The sequence below is a fragment of the Sinohyriopsis cumingii genome, chromosome 4 (assembly GCF_028554795.1).
Source record: "Sinohyriopsis cumingii isolate HCF-2022 chromosome 4, ASM2855479v2, whole genome shotgun sequence".
Taxonomy (NCBI): Eukaryota; Metazoa; Mollusca; class Bivalvia; order Unionida; family Unionidae; genus Sinohyriopsis; species Sinohyriopsis cumingii.
In genome coordinates, this window is record NC_142964.1 from 88,696,471 (window position 1) to 88,720,533 (window position 24,063).

The 24,063-nt window shown below is 34.9% G+C and overlaps 1 protein-coding gene across 3 annotated transcripts in view; it reads left to right on the forward strand.

Moving 5' to 3' along the window:
• The first annotated feature begins 7,716 nt into the window (after positions 1 to 7,716).
• LOC149801624 (dual oxidase 2-like) overlaps positions 7,717 to 24,063 on the forward strand; it is an 81,540-nt gene continuing 65,193 nt past the window's right edge. Inside the window, exons 1-3 of one of the 3 annotated variants that reach the window (XM_089955894.1) lie at positions 7,717 to 7,845; positions 18,253 to 18,333; positions 19,132 to 19,293. In XM_089955894.1, the coding sequence (XP_089812020.1) occupies positions 7,785 to 7,845; positions 18,253 to 18,333; positions 19,132 to 19,293 (304 nt within the window). In that variant the 5' untranslated portion in view covers positions 7,717 to 7,784. Of the gene's footprint in view, positions 7,846 to 11,197; positions 11,341 to 14,650; positions 14,807 to 18,252; positions 18,334 to 19,131; positions 19,294 to 24,063 lie in introns of those variants that run through there. The other 2 variants (XM_089955892.1, XM_089955893.1) reach the window with 2 other exon arrangements.

The window sequence follows — 24,063 nt, forward strand, 5'->3', positions numbered from 1 at the left end:
ACCGTACGTTTTAAACAAATTTTACCAAAACTCACAACCATCTAATTTGAGTTTGAAGCAATGATATTATCATCTCGATTGCGAGATTGTGTACGCACCAGTACTTCTAGGTCAACTGGTAGGATATTTTAAGACTCAACAAATAATTTATTTCCCTAGATTACAAAAAGCGAAAATTTAAAAGAACTTGCAGTAAGGTGAATTCAATCCCCAAAAGTTTTAATTTTTTTTTTTTTTATCACGGGTTCAAAAGTGTATTCTGAATGAATTCCAGAGGTGTTCCGAATGAATTCCAAGTATGAATGTGCTGATGTGCCAATAGCCTGGAAAAGTGCAAACAGTCTTGCTGTATCACAGTGATATTTTACAAAAATCCTTGAATGAATTCACAATAATACAAAAATAGTGATTTAGTCCTAAACCAATCAATACTTTGTTAATAAACTAAATCCTCACAACTTAACACAAACAAAACTGATTCCGCTGCAAGTGATGTTAAGATATGGAATGAGTAATTCTGACGTAAACAACTTTATATACCTCTCCCCTAGACCTGTTGTTGTTGTTGTTGTTGTGGGGTTTAACGCCATTTTTCAGCACGATAGGCTATACATGGCGGCCAGTATTAATGGTGGAGGAAGAACCCGGAAAACCCCGGAAAGAACCACCGACCCACGAGAAGCTACTGGCAAGCTTTCTCACATGCCCACATTGGCTGAATCTTAGACTCGAACCGCCGCAGACAGAGGTGAGATGGCAGTGATCCGTAACGAAGAGCGCTTTAGACCACTCGGCCACTCGGCCCCCCCCCCCCGACCTATGTCGCAATAATTATTTTCTAAAAATATTCTGTCAGTTGGAATTTTCGATCGAATTCGTAAATTAGGTCAGGTCTGTTTACTTAAAATTTATGAAGCTACCTGTCAAAGACCAAGTAGACTGTTTTTCCCAGTGGAATACCAATGTCCTGAATTCAGACCAGAGCAAACTATGTTTACATCCAAATAATATTAATCTTAATATATAATCTAAAATTAGAGGTGTGCGGTATCATGACGCATTCTGATACATATTCGGGCCGAATCCAACTTTCCGAACAAATTTGAATTGAAAACAGAACACAACCCCGCTACATGTCATGCTTTAGATTTTTACTAGATTATGTGAATGTGCTAAAATATTTATTACTGTGTAAGACTTCAAATCATCATACGATTTTCAGAAAAGCACTAGTTTTCTGTCTGAAGTTTGCATAATATTTTCAAGATCATTAAATATTTTCTGGTTTGTTGAGTAAGTGTGTTTTTTTGTTTACTGGCTCTCTCAGATAAATATCTTTTCTGGGTATTGATATCCCACTCAAAGTTGCCCTGCCTATGATATCAATAGTGCAGCTAGACCTTTGCAGGCTTCAGCATTAACACTTCCTGTTTGTATCAATACTCTCTCTAATGTTATCACGATATCTTTCACAGTACCAGCTATAGTGCAAGCTTAATCATTCCATTTTCGTTACAAGTTTTAGATTACAACTTATACAACACCGTATATACACATAACAAATAATCTGTTACAAGATACTGGCCATTTCATTTTCGGGGCTTGATGGGTGGGTTTGGGTGTGCTGTTATTTTGTGGGGATTTTTATAGCTAAAATATTTTCTTTTCTTTGATCCCAAGATAATTAATATTGTTTTTCTCCAAATGATATTATGGTATATAATATGGTGTTAATTTGCTATAACTCAGAACAAGTTAATTTTCCAGGTGAAAATTAAATGAAAAAAGCGTCAGGCCATTGCCCCAAAACATTTAATTGCTTGTCCTTAATATAATTGCGGTATACCGTGATACGTATCGTTGTAGGTTCAGAAATACCGCAGTACAGAATAAGTAGTGGTATCCAGCTCTATCTAAAATTATAGAAAAGAATTAGCTACACAATATGTTGTTTATAAGAAACAAATTAGTCAGGTAGGCCGAACTCCCACCTTCAGTTATGGATAAAGGTCAACCACACAATCCAAAATATAAGTAGAGTTATATTTGTTTTGTATTTAAAGTGTCCACTTAGAGCTGTTCCTAAAATAAATGATAGTTGTGTGTTACAACCACTATTATGCATTAGCTCAAAAAGCTAAGGCGATGAGAGCAAGCGTGTCGTTAGTTGGAAAAAAAAAACCTGGGCTCGATTCCCAGTCTAGGATCATATTACCTTTCTCTGTGAGATGTGGCGTACACAGAAGGGCGCCACAAAGTCATGATATCTTGGGATTTCATAAAGAATTAACCGAAACAAGAGCACGTATGTGTGAAAAGTGTTAATGTAGGATGGGGGTGGGGTGAGAGTCACAACAAAGGGTCAGTGGGAGCATCAGCTGGAATAGTTCAGTTAATACACAGCAAGTATATAGTTATAGATATTACATGAATGAGGCTAGGACTAAATGAACTAAATGAAAATTTTTCTTCTATCTGAATTGAGAACAAAACCAAACGAGGGTCTAACAAGATAGCTACATTTGAAATCTGAGATAGTTGGAAGTCATGAAAATTTCTCAAACAGATCTTTTTAATGTTCTTGCAATCATTTCCGTGTATAATGTAAAATAACGCAAATTGGAATCAAATATATCACTGTGTTGCACATTATCCTTGAAAACAACAAAAGTTTTGCCAGCATTACATGACCCAGGAACATTGTCCATGCGATTTACAAGTCCTTGCCCGAACACACCTTTATTTTTAAGTATGAATTAAAATTAATGTATTTACTTAATCATATCAGAATTGATATGATACCACATACTTGCACCTAATACACGAGGAGATAGACAAGGCTTACACGCACACGTGCAGATAAACTCAACACTTCCCGCTACTGCATGCGGAGATATGTATTGACCCACTACGTAACATGTGCGAGAAGAAATAAATAAATAAATAATTATTTACTTTATGAGTGATTAGGTAAAATTGGCACATTGATAAATGCCGAACATTGATCATTTCATCCTATAATATATGGGAACTTAACATGGTGGGGAAGTATAGGGTCAAGGGGAATCGAACAGTGTTGCAAGTGGCTGACCTGAATCGGGTAGTGAATTAGCAAAAGTGTTCGAGTTGACCTCAGTACGAGTTACTGTAGGTAGGTAAGTGAAATGTTTTCATAGGGATAAACAGAACATAAACATACACAAACAAATACCTATACAACATAAAGATAAAAAATGGGCAAGGAGTAGATCTTTTCGACGCAGGGAATATAGGATGAATGGGAATTTAAGATGGTGAGGTAGTATTGGGTCAAGGGAATTGAACATGGGTGGCGTCATGGTACTGGACACACTCGGGAAAAATGGCAACATTGTTGAAAGTGTGTGACCTCAATTGGGCAGTGAATTATTAACTGTGTTCAAGCTGACCTCAATACGTGCTACTGTAGGTAGGGAGGTGAAATGTATTGATAGAGACAAAATGGGTTGTATAGGACAATCGAAACACACACAAACACAAACACATACATACGCGCACACTACATTATCTTAGCTTATAAAATGTTTAAGGAGTTTTTAATGGTATAGTTGATGCGGTGGTTTGTATTTTGTGGTGTGAGGGATAGTAAGTATGTTTTGTTTTCTTTCATCTCCTTCTCGTACTCTCTAAAGTAACACAGGACGTTGTTGGATAGTTTGTGCGTAACGGGGTGTTGGATGGTATTGGGATGTTGGATTGTATAGTGGAAGGATGGATTTTATTTCTGTGGTGTACGGGATAGTAGGTTTGTGAAATTTAATCTCCTCATTACATTGCAAGATAACACAAGGCGTTTTGGGTATAATATATAATGGGATGTTGGATGGTATAGTTGGTGTGTTAGAGCATTTTTGTGACATGATGGACAGTATATTGTGTAAGGTTTTATCTCCTTCTCTTACATTCTAAGCTAAGAGAAGGTGTTATGTGTGTGTATGTGTGTGTATATGTAAGTTTTGATTGTCCCTATAAAACTCCTTTTGAATTTATCAATACATTTCATCTACCTATCTACCTACATTAGCGCGTATTGAGGTCAACTCAAACACTGTTACTAAATCACTGCCCTATTGTGGTCAGCCACTTGCAACACTATTGCCATTTTTCCTTATAGTGTCCAGCACTGAGACGTCATCCATGTTCAATTCCCTTGACTCTATGCTGCCCCATTATGTTAAATTCCCATTGACCCTATATTCCACACCTCGAAAACATATACTCCTTGCCCATTTTTTATCTTTATGTTGTATAGGTATTTGTTTGTTTGTGTATGTCTATGTTTTGTTTATCCCTATAAAAACATTTCACATACCTGTCTACAGTAACGCGTATTGAGGTCAACCAGAATATTGTTACTGATTCACTGCCCGATTGAGGTCAGCCACTTGCAACACTGTTGCCATTTGTCTCCTAGTGTCCAGTACCATGACGTTATCCATGTCCAATTCCCCTGGACCATACACTGCGAAATGTGAAATGGTCTAAACGTTTTTGTGAAAAAACTAGGCTTTTCAGAAATATTTTCAGGAAATACTGGGCCACTAACGCAAAATAGTTAAGATGTAAAGTTAGAAAGTTTGGGACAAAATTCTTTAAATTGTGACTTTTAGCCAGTTTTCAAAAGTCAGTTAATACTTTTGGAATAAATTCAACAGTACAGTTTTAACATAAATGTCTTTTAAAAGTATTTTAATACAATTTTTTTAAAATTAGAACAAAAGGGAAAAACATGTGTCAGGAAATTTTGTACCTGGGGCGGAATATAGGCTTTTGGTCGGTGCCTATATTTTTTAATTGTCTTTATTAGCAGAAAAGATAGCTTGGTTTTAAATTCTTGGTTCCCAGATACATGGTTTTAAGAGTGATTTCTGAATTAAACTTTCCAAATACAATTGTAAAAGGTAGAACACCATTCAATGTAATTTAACATTTTAACACATTCCATTATATTTACAGTTACCCTTGCGCTGTCGAACTCTGTCAATTGAAGTAAATGGAAAGTCAATGAAAGATTTATGGCCATTGGTTTACGGTTTATAAATGTTCATGAATGTATTGCATGTTTAAAGGGGAAAATAAGAAAGGTGAAAATTCCAAATATCATTTTGACTTTTGGAAAAGCATTAATACATTTTTAAAATCTGAGACAAAAAGAGGACGACAAAACAATATGTGAATCAGGAAGTGAGCCATGCCTTTACGATAAACATAACTATTCGGAGGAAGACGTCTTAAAAAGAAAATGTTACGTAATGACATAGAGTTGATGTTAAATAACAGTTTAAGTTCAGTCTAACAAGTTTCGATATGTACTAATGTCCACCAGAACACATGAAGAATGTTGCGACCCGAAGGGTGAGTTTAGGTTTTAAACTCTTTCCAAAGTTTTCGGCAAATTTGTCAAAATGTCAAGCTTCTTTATGATTCTTATGCTGACATAATTAATTACCAGTTGACAAATCAAGTACAAAAGAGCCAGAAATCAGTCCGACGCCACTGCCTGAGAGATATCTACAGTCTTTAGCACCGTAATGAGTATTGCACTGTGAAAATAGTAATGGTATACGGCCTCGGTTATTTGCATAACATTAAAACGACACATCAAAATGGTAATGATTGAATTAAACCGAAGTAACAGAATTATAAAGTATCAAGCGTCTATCGATTAAAATATTGGCACACAGCTTAATGAACTAGATTTGTGGTTATTAACCAACACAATCTGTACAATTATAGTAGTCGTTTCCAACACATAGCTCACCCTTCCCACCACCAATCCGACTTGGCTTTTTATATTGAGACTCTCAATCAACAAGCTTGATTATGAAGCAGGTCTGTTGTATCATCTCGGTTTGCAGATTGTGTACTCAGAACTACATACAGGTCAGCTAGTAGCATCCTTAGATAACTAGAGTTTTATTTGTTTTGGCATTAATTTCAAGATTCCTCTTATACCTCTTCATACTGGATGATACGTGTGTGTTATAACCACACAAATGCATCAGCCTAAATAGCTCAGGTGACTGAACACGCGTGTTGAATAGTTAGAAAACTCACAGTATTTTTCTGAGTGGGATATGGCGTACACCAAGATGCCAAACTCGACCGAAGCTCACCACAAGTCAGGTTATTTGGAAATGTCATGATGAATTAACGGACACAAAATCTTGTGCCTCTGAAAAGTGTGAAGGTGTATTAGGAGCGCTGTAGCAAGAAATGACCATCAGCCTGAATAGCTCAGATAGTACACCACCCGTCTTTAGTTACAAATGTTCCGAGTATGATGCTGTGTGTCATTGCACGTTTCTCTCCCATCTGACCTTCTGAATCGCGAACGAACCAAAAAGGGTGATACCAAATTATCTAGTTTTGAGATCTGACAATATTTTCAAGCCGTGACAACTTTCAAACAGTTTTTGCGATTCCGTTCATATTTTACATATAAAATAAAACAAATAGGAACTTAATCAAAGTTATAACGGAGTTGCACATTATTCTTGAGAACAACACAAGTTTGTAATGCATCACCTGGTCCAGTTACTTGTTCATGCGATATATAAGTCACACCCCATAAACAAGATCAGCTTTATTTTAAAACAGGAATTAAAAGTCATCTATTTTCTTAATGATATCAGAAGTGACAAGTTACTATTATTTGCAACTAATATAAGAGGTCGGTCAAAGCTTAAACACAGGTGCGTAGATAAATCCAACACTTCCTGCTACTGCATGCGGGGATATTTAGAGACCCATTACATTACCCTTGTGAAATGCACTCTGCAATATCTCCGTTATGTAAGCATCTCTGCTATCTGGCGATTTACTATCCAATTTTGGATGTTATCCCCACGCCGACTAGCTCAGCGGACATACATGTATATTAAAAATACAAAAAATTGTTGCGAACACTGTGCCCCTTCACTTTGTTTACTTTCATGACTTGTTTAGGCCAATCTAATGAATGTCTTGACTGAATGTTATAAGTAAGTAAAATTCAGCATAAAAAATGAGTTAACTTGCCTTGATACATAAATAAAATTCCTTGTACTCATTAGAGTTCTTCCTTTGTCAAAATTTATGTTTACACGTACGTAGATTTGCACGTAGTCAATCTCTTTTATTTCGAGGCAAGTAAACCTTGTATGTATTCGGCAATCCCGTATTGCCTAAATGGAAGTGATCGGTTTTTTTTTACAAAAAAAGAATTTATGAAGTTTGCTGTGAGAAGTATGACATGGGGTATATTTTTCCTTTTGACATTTTGAATTGCAAACAAATCGAAATGGCCAGTGAAGACTATTTGCGTTGAGGTTTGATTTTTTTGAAAGACTTGCCAATTTTCAGGGAAGATCTTAAACGTTTTCGTCAATCCATTACGTACGAATATGCAAACAGAAATTGATATCTAATCAAATTTAAAACGGAGTTGCATATTATCCTTAACAACAGCAAAATCATGACTGCATTCCTTGATGCAGGACAAAATCGTGCCTTAACACATCCATTAGAAACAATCCGCTCTTTTTATATAAGAATTTAGAGTTACGTGTTTGCTTAATGATATCAGAATAGGTAAGTTACTATTTCCTTGCGGTTAATCGATGAAGAGATTGATTAAAACTTAAACGCATGCGTGCAGATAAATCCAACACTTCCTATTTCGGATTCAGTGTATAGCTATAGACCCAATACGTAACGCTTGTATTCAGTAACAAATACAAGGTAGATATCGTATCGGAGCAGATATGAAAACTATTAGGTTCCTTCATTTAGTTTTTGTTGTTCTGCTTGTGACTGCGACAACAAGTAAGTATTGAATCTAGAATTTACATGTTCCATTTCATCTATAACAATACAAAATTTTTGAATACTTGTCAGGATATGAAAAGCAAAACTGAAACAGAATAATATAGTTCTTTGTTTGACCACAGGTCACAAATTAACATTTCTAAAAGCAAACTTTACCGAATGGAAAATAACTTTCTAGCATGATTTAATGAGCCTTGTTTATTTAAAACATAATAGCCTATAAAATTCAATTGGATTCTCCAAAACCCTGACCAAAATCAACATGTTTTCCTGAATAATAATTCGGTTAATTGGCTAATACACATACAGAATAATTGAGCTATTATTAGTTGTTTACATCAATGAAATAAAACAAAAATAAAAAAGTCAAATCAGGTCAAACAGAACTGAACTCAGTTTTGGACAAGGTCAAGTCCAGCAAACAATGTTACCTTACAATAACATGTAATGAAATAAATTTTTTTTTAAACCAACAGACAAATAATTAAATTATTTATACATAATACTGCTTCTCAAAAAATGAAGATTATGTACTTTTAATAGTTTTGTATATATTTCATAATAGGATTAGTTCGATATCTTGGTAATGTGACCGTTTGCATTTTAACACATTCCATTATATTTAAAGTTACCCTTGCGTTGTCGAACTCTGTCCATTGAAGTAAATGGAAAGTCAGTGAAAGATTTATGACCATTGGTTTACGGTTTATAAATGTTCATGAATGTATTGCATGTTTAAAGGGGAAAATAAGAAAGGTGAAAATTCCAAATATCATTTTGACTTTTGGAAAAGCATTAATACATTTTTAAATCTGAGTCAAAAAGAGGACGACAAAACAATATGTGGATCAGGAAGTGAGTCATGCCTATACGATAAACATAGCTATTCGGAGGAGGATGTCTTAAAAAGAAAATGTTACGTAATGACATAGAGTTGATGTTAAATAACAGTTTAAGTTCAGTCTAACAAGTTTCGATATGTACTAATGTCCACCAGAACACATGAAGAATGTTGCGACCCGAAGGGTGAGTTTAGGTTTCAAACTCTTTCCAAAGTTTTCGGCAAATTTGTCAAAATGTCAAGCTTCTTTATGATTCTTATGCTGACATGATTAATAACCAGTTGATAAATCAAGTACAAAAGAGCCAGAAATCAGTCCGACGCCACTGCCTGAGAGATATCTACAGTCTTTAGCACCGTAATGAGTATTGCACTGTGAAAATAGTAATGGTATACGGCCTCGGTTATTTGCATAACATTAAAACGACACATCAAAATGGTAATGATTGAATTAAACCGAAGTAACAGAATTATAAAGTATCAAACGTATATCGATTAAAATATTGGCACACAGCTTAATGAACTAGATTTGTGGTTGTTAACCAAAACGATTTGTACAATTACAGTAGTCAATTCCAACACATAGCTCACCCTTCCCACCACCAATCCGACTCAAATTTTTTAAAAGGTTTCTATTGAAACTCTCAAGTCAACAAGCTTGATTATGAAGCAAGTCTGTTCTATTATCTTGGTTTGCAGATTGTGTACTCAGAACTACATACAGGTCAGCTAGTAGCATCCCTAGATAACTAGAGTTTTATTTGTTTTGGCATTAATTTCAAGATTCCTCTTATACCTCTTCATAATGGATGATACGTGTGTGTTATAACCACACAAATGCATCAGCCTAAATAGCTCAGGTGACTGAACACGCGTGTTGAATAGTTAGAAAACTCACAGTATTTTTCTGAGTGGGATATGGCGTACACCAAGACCCCAAAATTTCGACTTTAGCTCACCACAAGTCAGGTTATTTGGGAAATTTCATGATGAATTAACGCATAAAAAATCTTGTGCCTCTGAAAAGTGTGAAGGTGTATTAGGAGCGCTGTAGCAAGAAATGACCATCAGCCTGAATAGCTCAGATCGTACACCGCCCGTCTTTAGTTAGAAACGTTCCGAGTATGATGCTGTGTGTCATTGCACGTTTCTCTCCCATCTGACCCTCTGAATCGCGAACGAACCAAAAAGGGTGATACCAAATTATCTAGTTTTGAGATCTGACAATATTTTCAAGCCGTGACAACTTTCAAACAGTTTTTGCGATTCCGTTCATTTTTTACATATAAAATAAAACAAACAGGAACTTAATCAAAGTTATAACGGAGTTGCACATTATTCTTGAGAACAACGCAAGTTTGTAATGCATCACCTGGTCCAGTTACTTGTTCATGCGATATATAAGTCACACCCCATAAACAAGATCAGCTTTATTTTAAAATAGGAATTAAAAGTCATGCGTTTACTTAATGATATCAGAAGTGATACGTTACTATTATTTGCAACTAATATATGAAGAGGTCGGTCAAAGCTTAAATACATGTGCGTAGATAAATCCAACACTTCCCGCTACTGGTTGCGGGGATATTTATAGACCCACTGCATAACCCTTGTGAAATGTACTCTGCAATATCTCCGTTATGTAAGCATCTCTGCTATCTGGCGATTTACTATCCAATTTTGGATGTTATCCCCACGCCGACTAGCTCAGCGGACATACATGTATATTAAAAATACAAAAAATTGTTGCGAACACTGTGCCCCTTCACTTTGTTTACTTTCATGACTTGTTTAGGCCAATCTAATGAATGTCTTGACTGAATGTTATAAGTAAATAAAAATTCAGCATAAAAAATGAGTTAACTTGCCTTGATACATAAATAAAATTCCTTGTACTCATTAGAGTTCTTCCTTTGTCAAAATTTATGTTTACACGTACGTAGATTTGCACGTAGTCAATCTCTTTTATTTCGAGGCAAGTAAACCTTGTATGTATTCCGCAATCCCGTATTGCCTAAATGGAAGTGATCGGTTTAAAAAAAAAAAAAGAATTTATGAAGTTTGCTGTGAGACGTATGACATGGGGTATATTTTTCCTTTTGACATTTTGAATTGCAAACAAATCGAAATGGCCAGTGAAGACTATTTCGTTGAGGTTTGATTTTTTTTAAAGACTTGCCAATTTTCAGGCAAGATCTTAAACGTTTTCGTCAATCCATTACGTACGAATATGCAAACAGAAATTGATATCTAATCAAATTTAAAACGGAGTTGCATATTATCTTTAACAACAGCAAAATCATGACTGCATTCCTTGATGCAGGACAAAATCGTGCCTTAACACACCCATTAGAAACAATCCGCTCTTTTTATATAAGAATTTAGAGTTACGTGTTTGCTTAATGATATCAGAATAGGTAAGTTACTATTTCCTTGCGGTTAATCGATGAAGAGATTGATTAAAACTTAAACGCATGCGTGCAGATAAATCCAACACTTCCTATTTCGGATTCAGTGTATAGCTTTAGACTCACTACATAACGCTTGTATTCAGTAACAAATACAAGGTAGATATCGTGTCGGAGCAGATATGAAAACTATTAGGTTCCTTGATTTAGTTTTTGTTGTTCTACTTGTGACTGCAACAACAAGTAAGTATTTAATCTAGAATTTACATGTTCCATTTCATCTATAACAATACAAAATTTTTGAATACTTGGCAGGATATGAAAAGCAAAACTGAAACAGAATAATATAGTTCTTTGTTTGACCACAGGTCACAAATTAACATTTCTAAAAGCAAACTTTACCGAATGGAAAATAACTTTCTAGCATGATTTAATAAGCCTTGTTTATTTAAAACATAATAGCCTATAAAATTCAATTTGGATTCTCCAAAACCCTGATCCAAATCAACATGTTTTCCTGAATAATAATTCGGTTAATTGGCTCATACACATACAGAATAATTGAGCTATTATTAGTTGTTTACATCAATGAAATAAAAGAAAATAAAAAAATTCAATCAGGTCAAACAGAACTGAACTCAGTTTTCGACAAGGTCAAGTCCAGCAAACAATGTTATCTTACAATAACACGTAATGAAATAAAAGAAATTTTAAACCAACAGACAAATAATTAAATTAATTATACATAATACTGCTTCTCAAAAAATGAAGATTATGTACTTTTAATAGTTTTGTATATATTTCATAATAGGAATAGTTCGATATCTTGGTAATATGACCGTTTGCATTTTAACACATTCCATTATATTTAAAGTTACCCTTGCGTTGTCGAACTATGTCCATTGAAGTAAATGGAAAGTCAATGAAAGATTTATGACCATTGGTTTACGGTTTATAAATGTTCATGAATGTATTGCATGTTTAAAGGGGAAAATAAGAAAGGTGAAAATTCCAAATATCATTTTGACGTTTGGAAAAGCAATAATACATTTTTAAATCTGAGTCAAAAAGAGGACGACAAAACAATATGTGGATCAGGAAGTGAGTCATGCCTATACGATAAACATAACTATTCGGAGGAGGATGTCTTAAAAAGAAAATGTTACGTAATGACATAGAGTTGATGTTAAATAACAGTTTAAGTTCAGTCTAACAAGTTTCGATATGTACTAATGTCCACCAGAACACATGAAGAATGTTGCGACCCGAAGGGTGAGTTTAGGTTTTAAACTCTTTCCAAAGTTTTCGGCAAATTTGTCAAAATGTCAAGCTTCTTTATGATTCTTATGCTGGCATAATTAATTACCAGTTGACAAATCAAGTACAAAAGAGCCAGAAATCAGTCCGACGCCACTGCCTGAGAGATATCTACAGTCTTTAGCACCGTAATGAGTATTGCACTGTGAAAATAGTAATGGTATACGGCCTCGGTTATTTACATAACATTGAATTAAACCGAAGTAACAGAATTATAAAGTATCAAACGTATATCGATTAAAATATTGGCACACAGCTTAATGAACTAGATTTGTGGTTGTTAACCAAAACGATTTGTACAATTACAGTAGTCAATTCCAACACATAGCTCACCCTTCCCACCACCAATCCGACTCAAATTTTTTAAAAGGTTTCTATTGAGACTCTCAAGTCAACAAGCTTGATTATGAAGCAAGTCTGTTCTATTATCTCGGTTTGCAGATTGTGTACTCAGAACTACATACAGGTCAGCTAGTAGCATCCCTAGATAACTAGAGTTTTATTTGTTTTGGCATTAATTTCAAGATTTCTCTTATACCTCTTCATAATGGATGATACGTGTGTGTCATAACCACACAAATGCATCAGCCTAAATAGCTCAGGTGACTGTACACGCGTGTTGAATAGTTAGAAAACTCACAGTATTTTTCTGAGTGGGATATGGCGTACACCAAGACCCCAAAATTTCGACTTTAGCTCACCACAAGTCAGGTTATTTGGGAAATTTCATGATGAATTAACGCATAAAAAATCTTGTGCCTCTGAAAAGTGTGAAGGTGTATTAGGAGCGCTGTAGCAAGAAATGACCATCAGCCTGAATAGCTCAGATCGTACACCGCCCGTCTTTAGTTACAAATGTTCCGAGTATGATGCTGTGTGTGATTGCACGCTTCTCTCCCATCTGACCCTCTGAATTGCGAACGAACCAAAAAGGGTGATACCAAATTATCTAGTTTTGAGATCTGACAATATTTTCAAGCCGTGACAACTTTCAAACAGTTTTTGCGATTTCGTTCATTTTTTTACATATAAAATAAAACAAACAGGAACTTGATCAAAGTTATAACGGAGTTGCACATTATTCTTGAGAACAACGCAAGTTTGTAATGCATCACCTGGTCCAGTTACTTGTACATGCGATATATAATTCACACCCCATAAACAAGATCAGCTTTATTTTAAAATAGGAATTAAAAGTCATGTGTTTACTTAATGATATCAGAAGTGATACGTTACTATTATTTGCAACTAATATATGAAGAGGTCGGTCAAAGCTTAAATACATGTGCGTAGATAAATCCAACACTTCCCGCTACTGGTTGCGGGGATATTTAGAGACCCATTACATTACCCTTGTGAAATGAACTCTGCAATATCTCCGTTATGTAAGCATCTCTGCTATCTGGCGATTTACTATCCAATTTTGGATGTTATCCCCACGCCGACTAGCTCAGCGGACATACATGTATATTAAAAATACAAAAAATTGTTGCGAACACTGTGCCCCTTCACTTTGTTTATTTTCATGACTTGTTTAGGCCAATCTAATGAATGTCTTGACTGAATGTTATAAGGAAGTAAAAATTCAGCATAAAAAATGAGTTAACTTGCCTTGATACATAAATAAAATTCCTTGTACTCATTAGAGTTCTTCCTTTGTCAAAATTTATGTTTACACGTACGTAGATTTGCACGTAGTCAATCTCTTTTATTTCGAGGCAAGTAAACCTTGTATGTATTCCGCAATCCCGTATTGCCTAAATGGAAGTGATCGGTTTAAAAAAAAAAGAATTTATGAAGTTTGCTGTGAGAAGTATGACATGGGGTATATTTTTCCTTTTGACATTTTGAATTGCAAACAAATCGAAATGGCCAGTGAAGACTATTTGCGTTGAGGTTTGATTTTTTTGAAAGACTTGCCAATTTTCAGGGAAGATCTTAAACGTTTTCGTCAATCCATTACGTACGAATATGCAAACAGAAATTGATATCTAATCAAATTTAAAACGGTGTTGCATATTATCCTTAACAACAGCAAAATCATGACTGCATTCCTTGATGCAGGACAAAATCGTGCCTTAACACATCCAATAGAAACAATCCGCTCTTTTTATATAAGAATTTAGAGTTACGTGTTTGCTTAATGATATCAGAATAGGTAAGTTACTATTTCCTTGCGGTTAATCGATGAAGAGATTGATTAAAACTTAAACGCATGCGTGCAGATAAATCCAACACTTCCTATTTCGGATTCAGTGTATAGCTATAGACTCACTACATAACGCTTGTATTCAGTAACAAATACAAGGTAGATATCGTATCGGAGCCGATATGAAAACTATTAGGTTCCTTGATTTAGTTTTTGTTGTTCTACTTGTGACTGCGACAACAAGTAAGTATTGAACCTAGAATTTACATGTTCCATTTCATCCCTAATAGCACAAGGTTTATGGAATACTTGTCAGGATATGAAAAGCAAAACTGAAACAGAATAATACAGTTCTTTATTTGACCCCAGGTCACAAATTAACATTTCCTAAAAACAAACTTTACCTAATGGAAAATAACTTTCTAGCATGATTTAATGAGCCTTGTTTATTTAAAACTTAATAGCCTATAAAATTCAATTTGGCTTCTCCAAAACCCTGATCCAAATCAACATGTTTTCCTGAATAATAATTCGGTTAATTGGCTCATACACATACAGAATAATGAAGCTATTATTAGATGTTTACATCAAGGAAATAAAACAGAAATTGAAAAGTCAATCAGGTCAAACAGAACTGAACTCAGTTTTGGACGAGGTCAAGTCCAGAAAACAATGTTACCTTACAATAACATGTAATGAAATAATTTTTTTTTAAAACCAACATACAAATAATTAAATTAATTATACATAATACAGCTTCTAAAAAAATGAAGATTATGTACTTTTAATAGTTTTGTATATATTTCATTATAAGAATAGTTCGATATCTTGGTAATATGACCGTTTGCATGTTGTTATACATGATATGAAGTACAAGACTTACAGATCGTGTTTTTTTATTTTTAAATTTATTTGATCTTTCCAGACTAAACTTCAGGTCAAGGAGATATATGTCTAAACCTGTTCAAAGACATTCCATATTTTCCATCGGTAATCAAGTAATAGATTTCTCCAATTTCCAATCAATTTTCAATATTGTCGGTTTTAATTTGCGGTAAAGCTGCTTTAAAAAAAAAGAATTTTGAATATTTGACCCTGTAGTTATCAAACAAGAGCTTCTAAAGGAATAATGACATTATTATATATGTTCCACTCTTGTGGAAAAATAAAACAAATCAAGTAATTTTATAAAATTTCATACAGATTAACCATCTTGTGTATTTGTTTAAGTATCAACTTAAACGTCAAAATTAGTGTATTTGTTTAAGCATCAATGAAAAAAACATATGTAAATTAATGCCCACCGCTAACAACTAGTACTGTTAATAATAATCTTATTTCTTTGTTGATATCAGTAAATTAAAAAAATTACAAACTGTAAACCTTGAGATGACTATAAAATAATGCAATAAAATTTGAAAAAGTGCAGTTCTTATCCGTAATCATGCTAATTTTGGGATAGGCGGAGGAGAAGTACGAATAACTGACTTAGGATGTTTAGTTACCTTCGAAAGAAAGTCATTAAATAGCATAAGCAGATATGAAACTTTTTTATTACATTATTTAGAGGAATGAATTTATTTTCAATTGAAACAAATATCTGTATCACCTACAGTTATCAATTATACATAAAAAACTAAACGAGTTAAACACTGCTGTCAACAAATGGATTTTAATCATGCATAACTGCTTATGATGTGACGCAATAGCAGTGACGTACATTAAATGGTTACGTCAAGATCGCGGTAAAGTTTTCATGGCGGCAGAAATGTTCTTTCTCGTTTAGAAATTGATATAGCAAATTTAAATTTCTCCATAGTTTGAACGTAGTTGCATTTGCGGGCCCGTCGCTATAAACCAACGCTTGAATATTCTGGATTGTAGATATTTGAGGATCCGTCCCTATAAACTAACGCTTGATATTCTGGATTGTACATAATATGCTTCTATATTCCTTCAATATGCAATCCAAACAAATGCCTAAGCGTTCCTTAGATGATCCTAATACCAGTGCTACAGATCTAAGTTTTTCGTAATGATAGTCAGTAAACTTCAATTTCATTTGGAAATAACACAAAATTGCCAAACAATGCATCGATAGTCTCCACAATAAACTTCTCCTTGAAAAGTGGTTGTTAAACCAATTTTGATTATATTTATCATTCCGCTCCTCCCTATCCTATTTATTAGTGAGGAAGCATAACAATATTATACCTCTCCACCCTTCTTGCAGTGATTTCAAATGTCATTAATGCCAACAAATCACACAAATGCAAAACATCGATGCTTGCTAGACCATCACACAATTTCTTACCACGCATCGACACAGTGATTTGTGATGTGATTTTTATTTTTAACGTAGCTTTAACAATTTTTCAGTCATATCGCTACGATGTCTGCAATGTGGCAGTTTATAGTGATGTCTAGCACTGGGGCATCATGCCGCAGACATGTAGCATTATGTCCCACCCAGTCACATTATCCTGACACCAGGCCGACCAGTCCTAACACTAACCTCTTAATGCTGAACGCCAAGCGAGGCAGCTGTTAGTACCATTTTTTAAGTCTCTGGTATGACTCGGCCGGGGATCGAACCCACGACCTCCCGCATCCGAGGCAGACGCTCTAACCACTAGGCCACCGGAGCGGTCCGCATCGACACAGTGAAAGCTTTGGTCTTCAAAATAAATACAAATAAATAAGAAACAGTGAAGACAGATTTAGTACATAAATAAAAAATAATATGACAGAGAGACAGAATTAAAACAACAACAACAACAAAAAAAAAACAGATGCACAAATAAATATACATATTACCTGCAGGGCATTTTCCCTTAAATATCCATCTTCAGATATTTCAAAAATTAAAGTTACCAAAGGTGTACGTACGCTCACAACTCGACGTTTGTTTTCAGTTCTCTTTATAATTTATTTTTGTTCACTCATTATGCCCTTTACTTGCTCATGGTAACACAGACAGAATGTCAGCATAATTCACAAATCAATGCATGCAATCCTTCTATCTTTTGACCAACATATTAACGTTTATTCTATTAAGGCACCTCAAACGTTTTGTCCTGTATGGTGATTTCTTTTTTTTTTTTTATAAAAGAAACAACAGTACCCATAAAATGATATTTATCTGTGTTTCATTGTCTAAATTACCCTCGCAAGTAAATGTATGGAAGACAGTGCAATGACCGTTTCTCCAGACTCTTGCTGGAAATATTACCTAACGTGAAATAAGACAAACAATTCATACGATTCAAATGAAATGCGGATACCAATTAAAATGGTTTAGAAAGGGGATGATGTGGATATTTGTTCTGAAACATAACCCATGAATTCTGAATTGAATTTAAAATTGTGAACATTTTATTCTCTATCGATAGTGTTTGTTGCTTTTTTATTTTTAAACTAGCTATTTTCTTTTCCAGTCGTCATTAAACATGTATTAATTAAAAGTTTAACATTATGATTAACTCCTTTTGTAAATGGTGTTTAACTTTGCTAACTTTTTAATGTGTACCTATATTAAGCAAACCAGACGGACGGTTAGCGTTCATTTGATTGGTTGAAAAGGAAACATCTGAAGTGAGCATTAATAATTGTTTCGTTTTTAAAAAGTCTTTCTTTTTATTTCTGTCAACAAGAAGCAAACTATTTATAATTCTGAAATCCATTTACAGCTTATTGCAGCAAGGAGTTTGAACTGACTCCTCAAGATGGCTGGTACAACAATCTGATACATCCTGACTGGGGGGCAATAGGTGATCTCTCTCTCTCTCTCTCTCTCTCACACACACACACACACACACACACACACATCTAGGTTTCCATTCAAACATTTCTTGTTATAACCACAAGTACGGCTATAATTTAAATTTTACTCGTGACAGGAACAAACACCTTCCATAGAAGAAAAGTGCAGTCGTCAAACTAGATTATCATTTCATATAATTTTGTCGCCAGCTGCAAAACTTGGTGGGAATCAGCTTATTTTCATACAAATTATGGGTTTATAGGCAACGCAAAATAGTCCTTAAACTACGTAGGTACATAATAATAGCAACCTAATTAAACTTGTAATTTAATTTTGCCATCTACCAGTTTCCATGGAAATCTTTGATCCATTGTACGGAGTCAGCCATTTTGTTGGTTATTATATATTTTGGAGGGAAACATGCTATGGTTAAAAATATCAGTATTGTTTAAGTCTCCGGTGTGTTTTGCTTATTTCTTTCAAGTGTATTCAAACATAGTTGAACACTAAGTTCAAACAATATTTATTGAACAGCAGTATTAGCATAAGATATATCAAAATATTGATGATACATCATTCTCCAAAGGATTAATCTAAATTCAAAGTTTAACTTTACTTTCGATAAGTGAATACGGCATGTCTTGATATATCACATTTTAGTCATTTTTTTTCTTGGTCTCAAATTATAAACAAAATTATTGTGATATCACAGTGAACTGAATAATTGCTATTTCGTTCCTGGATAGTCCTATGCTATTTTATCCCATATAACAGAACGCTGCATGTATCTTACAACACATTTCAGATGGGCAGCTGTTACGCAGAAGTCCTGCGGCATTTAGTGATGGTGTGTACGAACCGTCGGGCCAGGATCGCCCCAACCCCTTCATCATTAGTAAGGAAGTGCATGATGGGAAGGCCGGATTAGGATCTCTCCGGAACAGAACGGCTTTCCTAGTCTTCTTTGGTACATACTTTCTTTCTTTATTAACTTTTCTTTTTATTATCTTGTACTTTTAGGCTTGAATGTTACATACCTTACTTAGAACTAGGAAGGAAACTTATCGGTATTATTGTCCCATCTAGTGTGAACGGGTTTTAGATCTCATCTTTATCAGCAACGGAAAATGGGCTAAACTATCCAGACTTCTTCATCAAATACTTTTTAAGGGACCTTTGATAAGGCCAATATCTATTGATAGATGAATATCATATGGAATACTCTGATAACTAGTGTGAAACATGGCCTCCTATATTATGAATTTATTAATAATCCTAAAGGAAACACAGGATAATATAAACTTTAAAAGACAGTAAAATGGTAGTAATTGTGGTGTTTTTCATATGCCAGATATGGGTGGCCTGTGATTAATTGTTTCTCTCTAGCTCATTTTGCCAACCGACGTTCACTGAAGTACTGTCTTAAGATTGTCCATGTTTGAGGGGTCAACATATTTATATCGCTTTCTTTTGATTTTTATTAATGTCCAGATTTTTGACAAGTCCACAATGGTCAGGTAGATACCATGTAGATGCATTCTGTTTGCATTAATTCCCTCTGCTTACCATATTCAATTTGCCTACTTTGGATCACATCATTTTTACAAGCTCTCCAATGTGAATAACCTTACCGAATTTGGAGAAAGCATTCTGATTATTTGTTTTAATTTTGCAGCTCGTTTTCTTTTATGATGCCCGTAGCATTTTGAATCAAAATAATTTCATTCCAGCGCAGACCCTGTGAGAGCGAAATATTTATTTAATGCGGCAGTTTTATGCATTTGTTTGAATTTATATTGGCTAGAAATTGATATAATCATAAGGCAAGCTAAAGATGTGATCAGGCAAAACTCTTTTGTCGTGGTCTGACAAAGCTACCTTTTTTGTAGCTATCTTACCACATGATTATATAAACTAAACAAATCCATTTTTGAAAATTTTGTTATACTTAAATAAATAATGTTTGTTGATATTAAATATTAGAATCTATTTCCTTACAGAAAGGTTAAGAAAATGTATGTTTCATTAATATTTCGTAACTACCTTTCTTACTTTTATTCGTTTCGTGATGAGTCTTAAACAAATATGGTTTTGATCTTTTAGACACTTAACTCTTTTGGCATATGGGCATTGAGATCATCTTAGAAAACACCAGGTATTTGTTATGCATTTGGGTGATATAAAGTACATCGTCATTCTTCAGTATTCGCCTCTAGATTGCACCAGGCATTGATGCGCCACCAGCACATGTGACAGAAAAAAAACACTCCAAACAGATACAACGCCGTTTAATCCATCACATCGTTTGTATCTTCGAATGATTTTTCCTTTACACTTTCAAAATGGCACCAAGCAACAAAATAAAACTTTTAAAACATGATGAAATTTACAACAGAACCCTATTCGAGCAAAATGTATATTGTTATCGATTATATCCCATAATATGCTGTGTTTGATTAATTTGGCTTGTGAATATAAAAATCAATAGGACGTGTTGCGTATATTGTTTTGTTACCTACAATTTCTTATCTAGCTTGATTCCAATGTCGTTTGATATTTGATTCGAACAAAAATGTACTTCGGTCCTTTATCGGCATCTCTGCTGGAGTGGTACATATTAACACTATCGGGGCCCCGAGTGGCCGAGTGGTCTAAAGCGCTCTCCGTTACGGATCACTGCCATCTCACCTCTGTCTGCGTGGGTTCGAGTCCAGGATTCGGCCAATGTGGGTATGTGAGAAAGCTTGCCAGTAGCTTCTCGTGGGTCGGTGGTTCTTCTCTGGGTTTTCCCGGGTTCTTCCTCCACCATTAATACTGGCCGCCATGCATAGCCTATCGTGTGCTGAAAAATGGCGTTAAATCCAACAACAACAACAACAACAACAACATTAACACTATCGACCGCTCCGGTGGCCTAGTGGTTAGAGCGTCCGCCTCGGATGCGGGAGGTCGTGGGTTCGATCTCCGACCGAGACATAACAAAGACTTACAAAAATGGTACTAACAGCTGCCTCGCTTGGCGCTCAGCATTAAGAGGTTAGTGTTAGGATTGGTCGGCCTGGTGTCAGGATAATGTGACTGGGTGGGACAACATGCTGCATGTCTGCGGCATGATGACCCAGTGCTAGACATCACTATAAACTGTCACAATGCAGACATCGTAGCGATATGACTGAAAAATTGTTAAAGTTACGTTAAAAAAATCCAAATCCAAATTAACACTATCACACTGAAACATAGTTAACATTTCAACATATATTTGTCTTTCACGTGTTTTACCGGTCTCGCATATACCAGAGTATGAGTATCGTCGAACGGTATATATCGGGTATATAACCCATCTCAGATTTATCTACGATAGCTTGTTTAGGATGGATTGGCTGAATCAAAAATGTGTTTCTGTCTGTTGCATACAAGCATTTACTTCATCAAATGAGGGACCGTTGACATAGTCTGACTGTTAGTACCATTTCAGTTTGCACATAATGTTACGACTCTAGGTCTTAAACTATACAACAGAAAGAAGCAAAACTAACAAGTAGTAAAATCAACAAATGATTTATTTCCCTAGAATACAAAGAGAAAATTCAAAACACAGTATAACGAAGAAATTCCCAAATAATCATAAATGTTATATCACAGGCCTAAAAGTATAGAATGTTCTGAATGAATTCCTATAATCTTCAATGCCCCGATGTAGCAAGAGTCTTGAATGACTTGGAGTACCACAATACTATAATTCAAAATCTCTTTGAACGAGTTCTCATTAATCCCAAAACAGTGTTTAATCCACCCCAAAAATTTAATGGGTAATTTGTAATTCCAATGACTAATTTAAATAATTCCTCTGAAATTATACCTTAACACAACTATAAACTCTGCTCATTGATTTCGAAAGAATGTTATTAAACAGAAATTAATAATTGTTTACCCAGCTCCTTTTATAAACATATTTCACTTGCAATATGGTGTTTTGGAAAAAACAATTACTAGGCCTTGTCTTATTGCAAACAAGCATGACAATAAACTCTTGCTAAGTAAACATATTGTTTACTTAAATCAGGACAAAAGTCAGGTAGATATTAACTCCATTCATAGCCCTCTATTCAAATCCTGATAAAAGTCAGGTAGATATTAACTCTATTCACAGCCCTCAATTCAAATCATGATAAAAGTCAGGTAGATATTAACTCCATTCACAGCCCTCAATTCAAATCATGACAAACGTCTGGTAGATATGAACTCCATTCACAGCCCTCAATTCAAATCCTGATAAAAGTCAGGTAGATATTAACTCCATTCACAGCCCTCAATTCAAATCATGACAAACGTCTGGTAGGTATGAACTCCATTCACAGCCCTCTATTCAAATCATGATAAAAGTCAGGTAGATATGAACTCCATTCACAGCCCTCAATTCAAATCATGATAAAAGTCAGGTAGATGTTAACTCCATTCACAGCCCTCAATTCAAATCATGACAAACGTCTGGTAGATATGAACTCCATTCACAGCCCTCTATTCAAATCATGATAAAAGTCAGGTAGATATGAACTCCATTCACAGCCCTCAATTCAAATCATGATAAAAGTCAGGTAGATGTTAACTCCATTCACAGCCCTCAATTCAAATCATGACAAACGTCTGGTAGATATGAACTCCATTCACAGCCCTCTATTCAAATCATGATAAAAGTCTGGTAGATATGAACTCCATTCATAGCCCTCAATTCAAATCATGATAAAAGTCAGGTAGATATTAACTCCATTCACAGCCCTCAATTCAAATCATGACAAACGTCTGGTAGATATGAACTCCATTCACAGCCCTCTATTCAAATCATGATAAAAGTCAGGTAGATATGAACTCCATTCACAGCCCTCAATTCAAATCATGATAAAAGTCAGGTAGATATGAACTCCATTCACAGCCCTCTATTCAAATCATGATAAAAGTCAGGTAGATATGAACTCCATTTACAGCCCTCAATTCAAATCATGACAAACGTCTGGTAGATATGAACTCCATTCACAGCCCTCAATTCAAATCATGACAAACGTCTGGTAGATATGAACTCCATTCACAGCCCTCTATTCAAATCATGATAAAAGTCTGGTAGATATGAACTCCATTCATAGCCCTCAATTCAAATCATGATAAAAGTCAGGTAGATATTAACTCCATTCACAGCCCTCAATTCAAATCATGACAAACGTCTGGTAGATATGAACTCCATTCACAGCCCTCTATTCAAATCATGATAAAAGTCAGGTAGATATGAACTCCATTCACAGCCCTCAATTCAAATCATGATAAAAGTCAGGTAGATATGAACTCCATTCACAGCCCTCTATTCAAATCATGATAAAAGTCAGGTAGATGTTAACTCCATTCACAGCCCTCAATTCAAATCATGACAAACGTCTGGTAGATATGAACTCCATTCACAGCCCTCTATTCAAATCATGATAAAAGTCAGGTAGATATTACCTCCATTCACAGCCCTCTATTCAAATCATGATTAAAGTCAGGTGCACACTATAAATTAAATGTACATTTCACTAATAAAATGTTTGACATTTCAAGCTATTGTTTTGGTTAAATGCAAATGGATACGTACACGTCTTGGTCATTTGGACAAGGACAATTTTTTTTTTACAAAGACCGCATTTAAAAACGACCTGCTCTTAATCAGACGTATTTATATGCAACGTTCTTTTAGAAGTAATTAAAATTC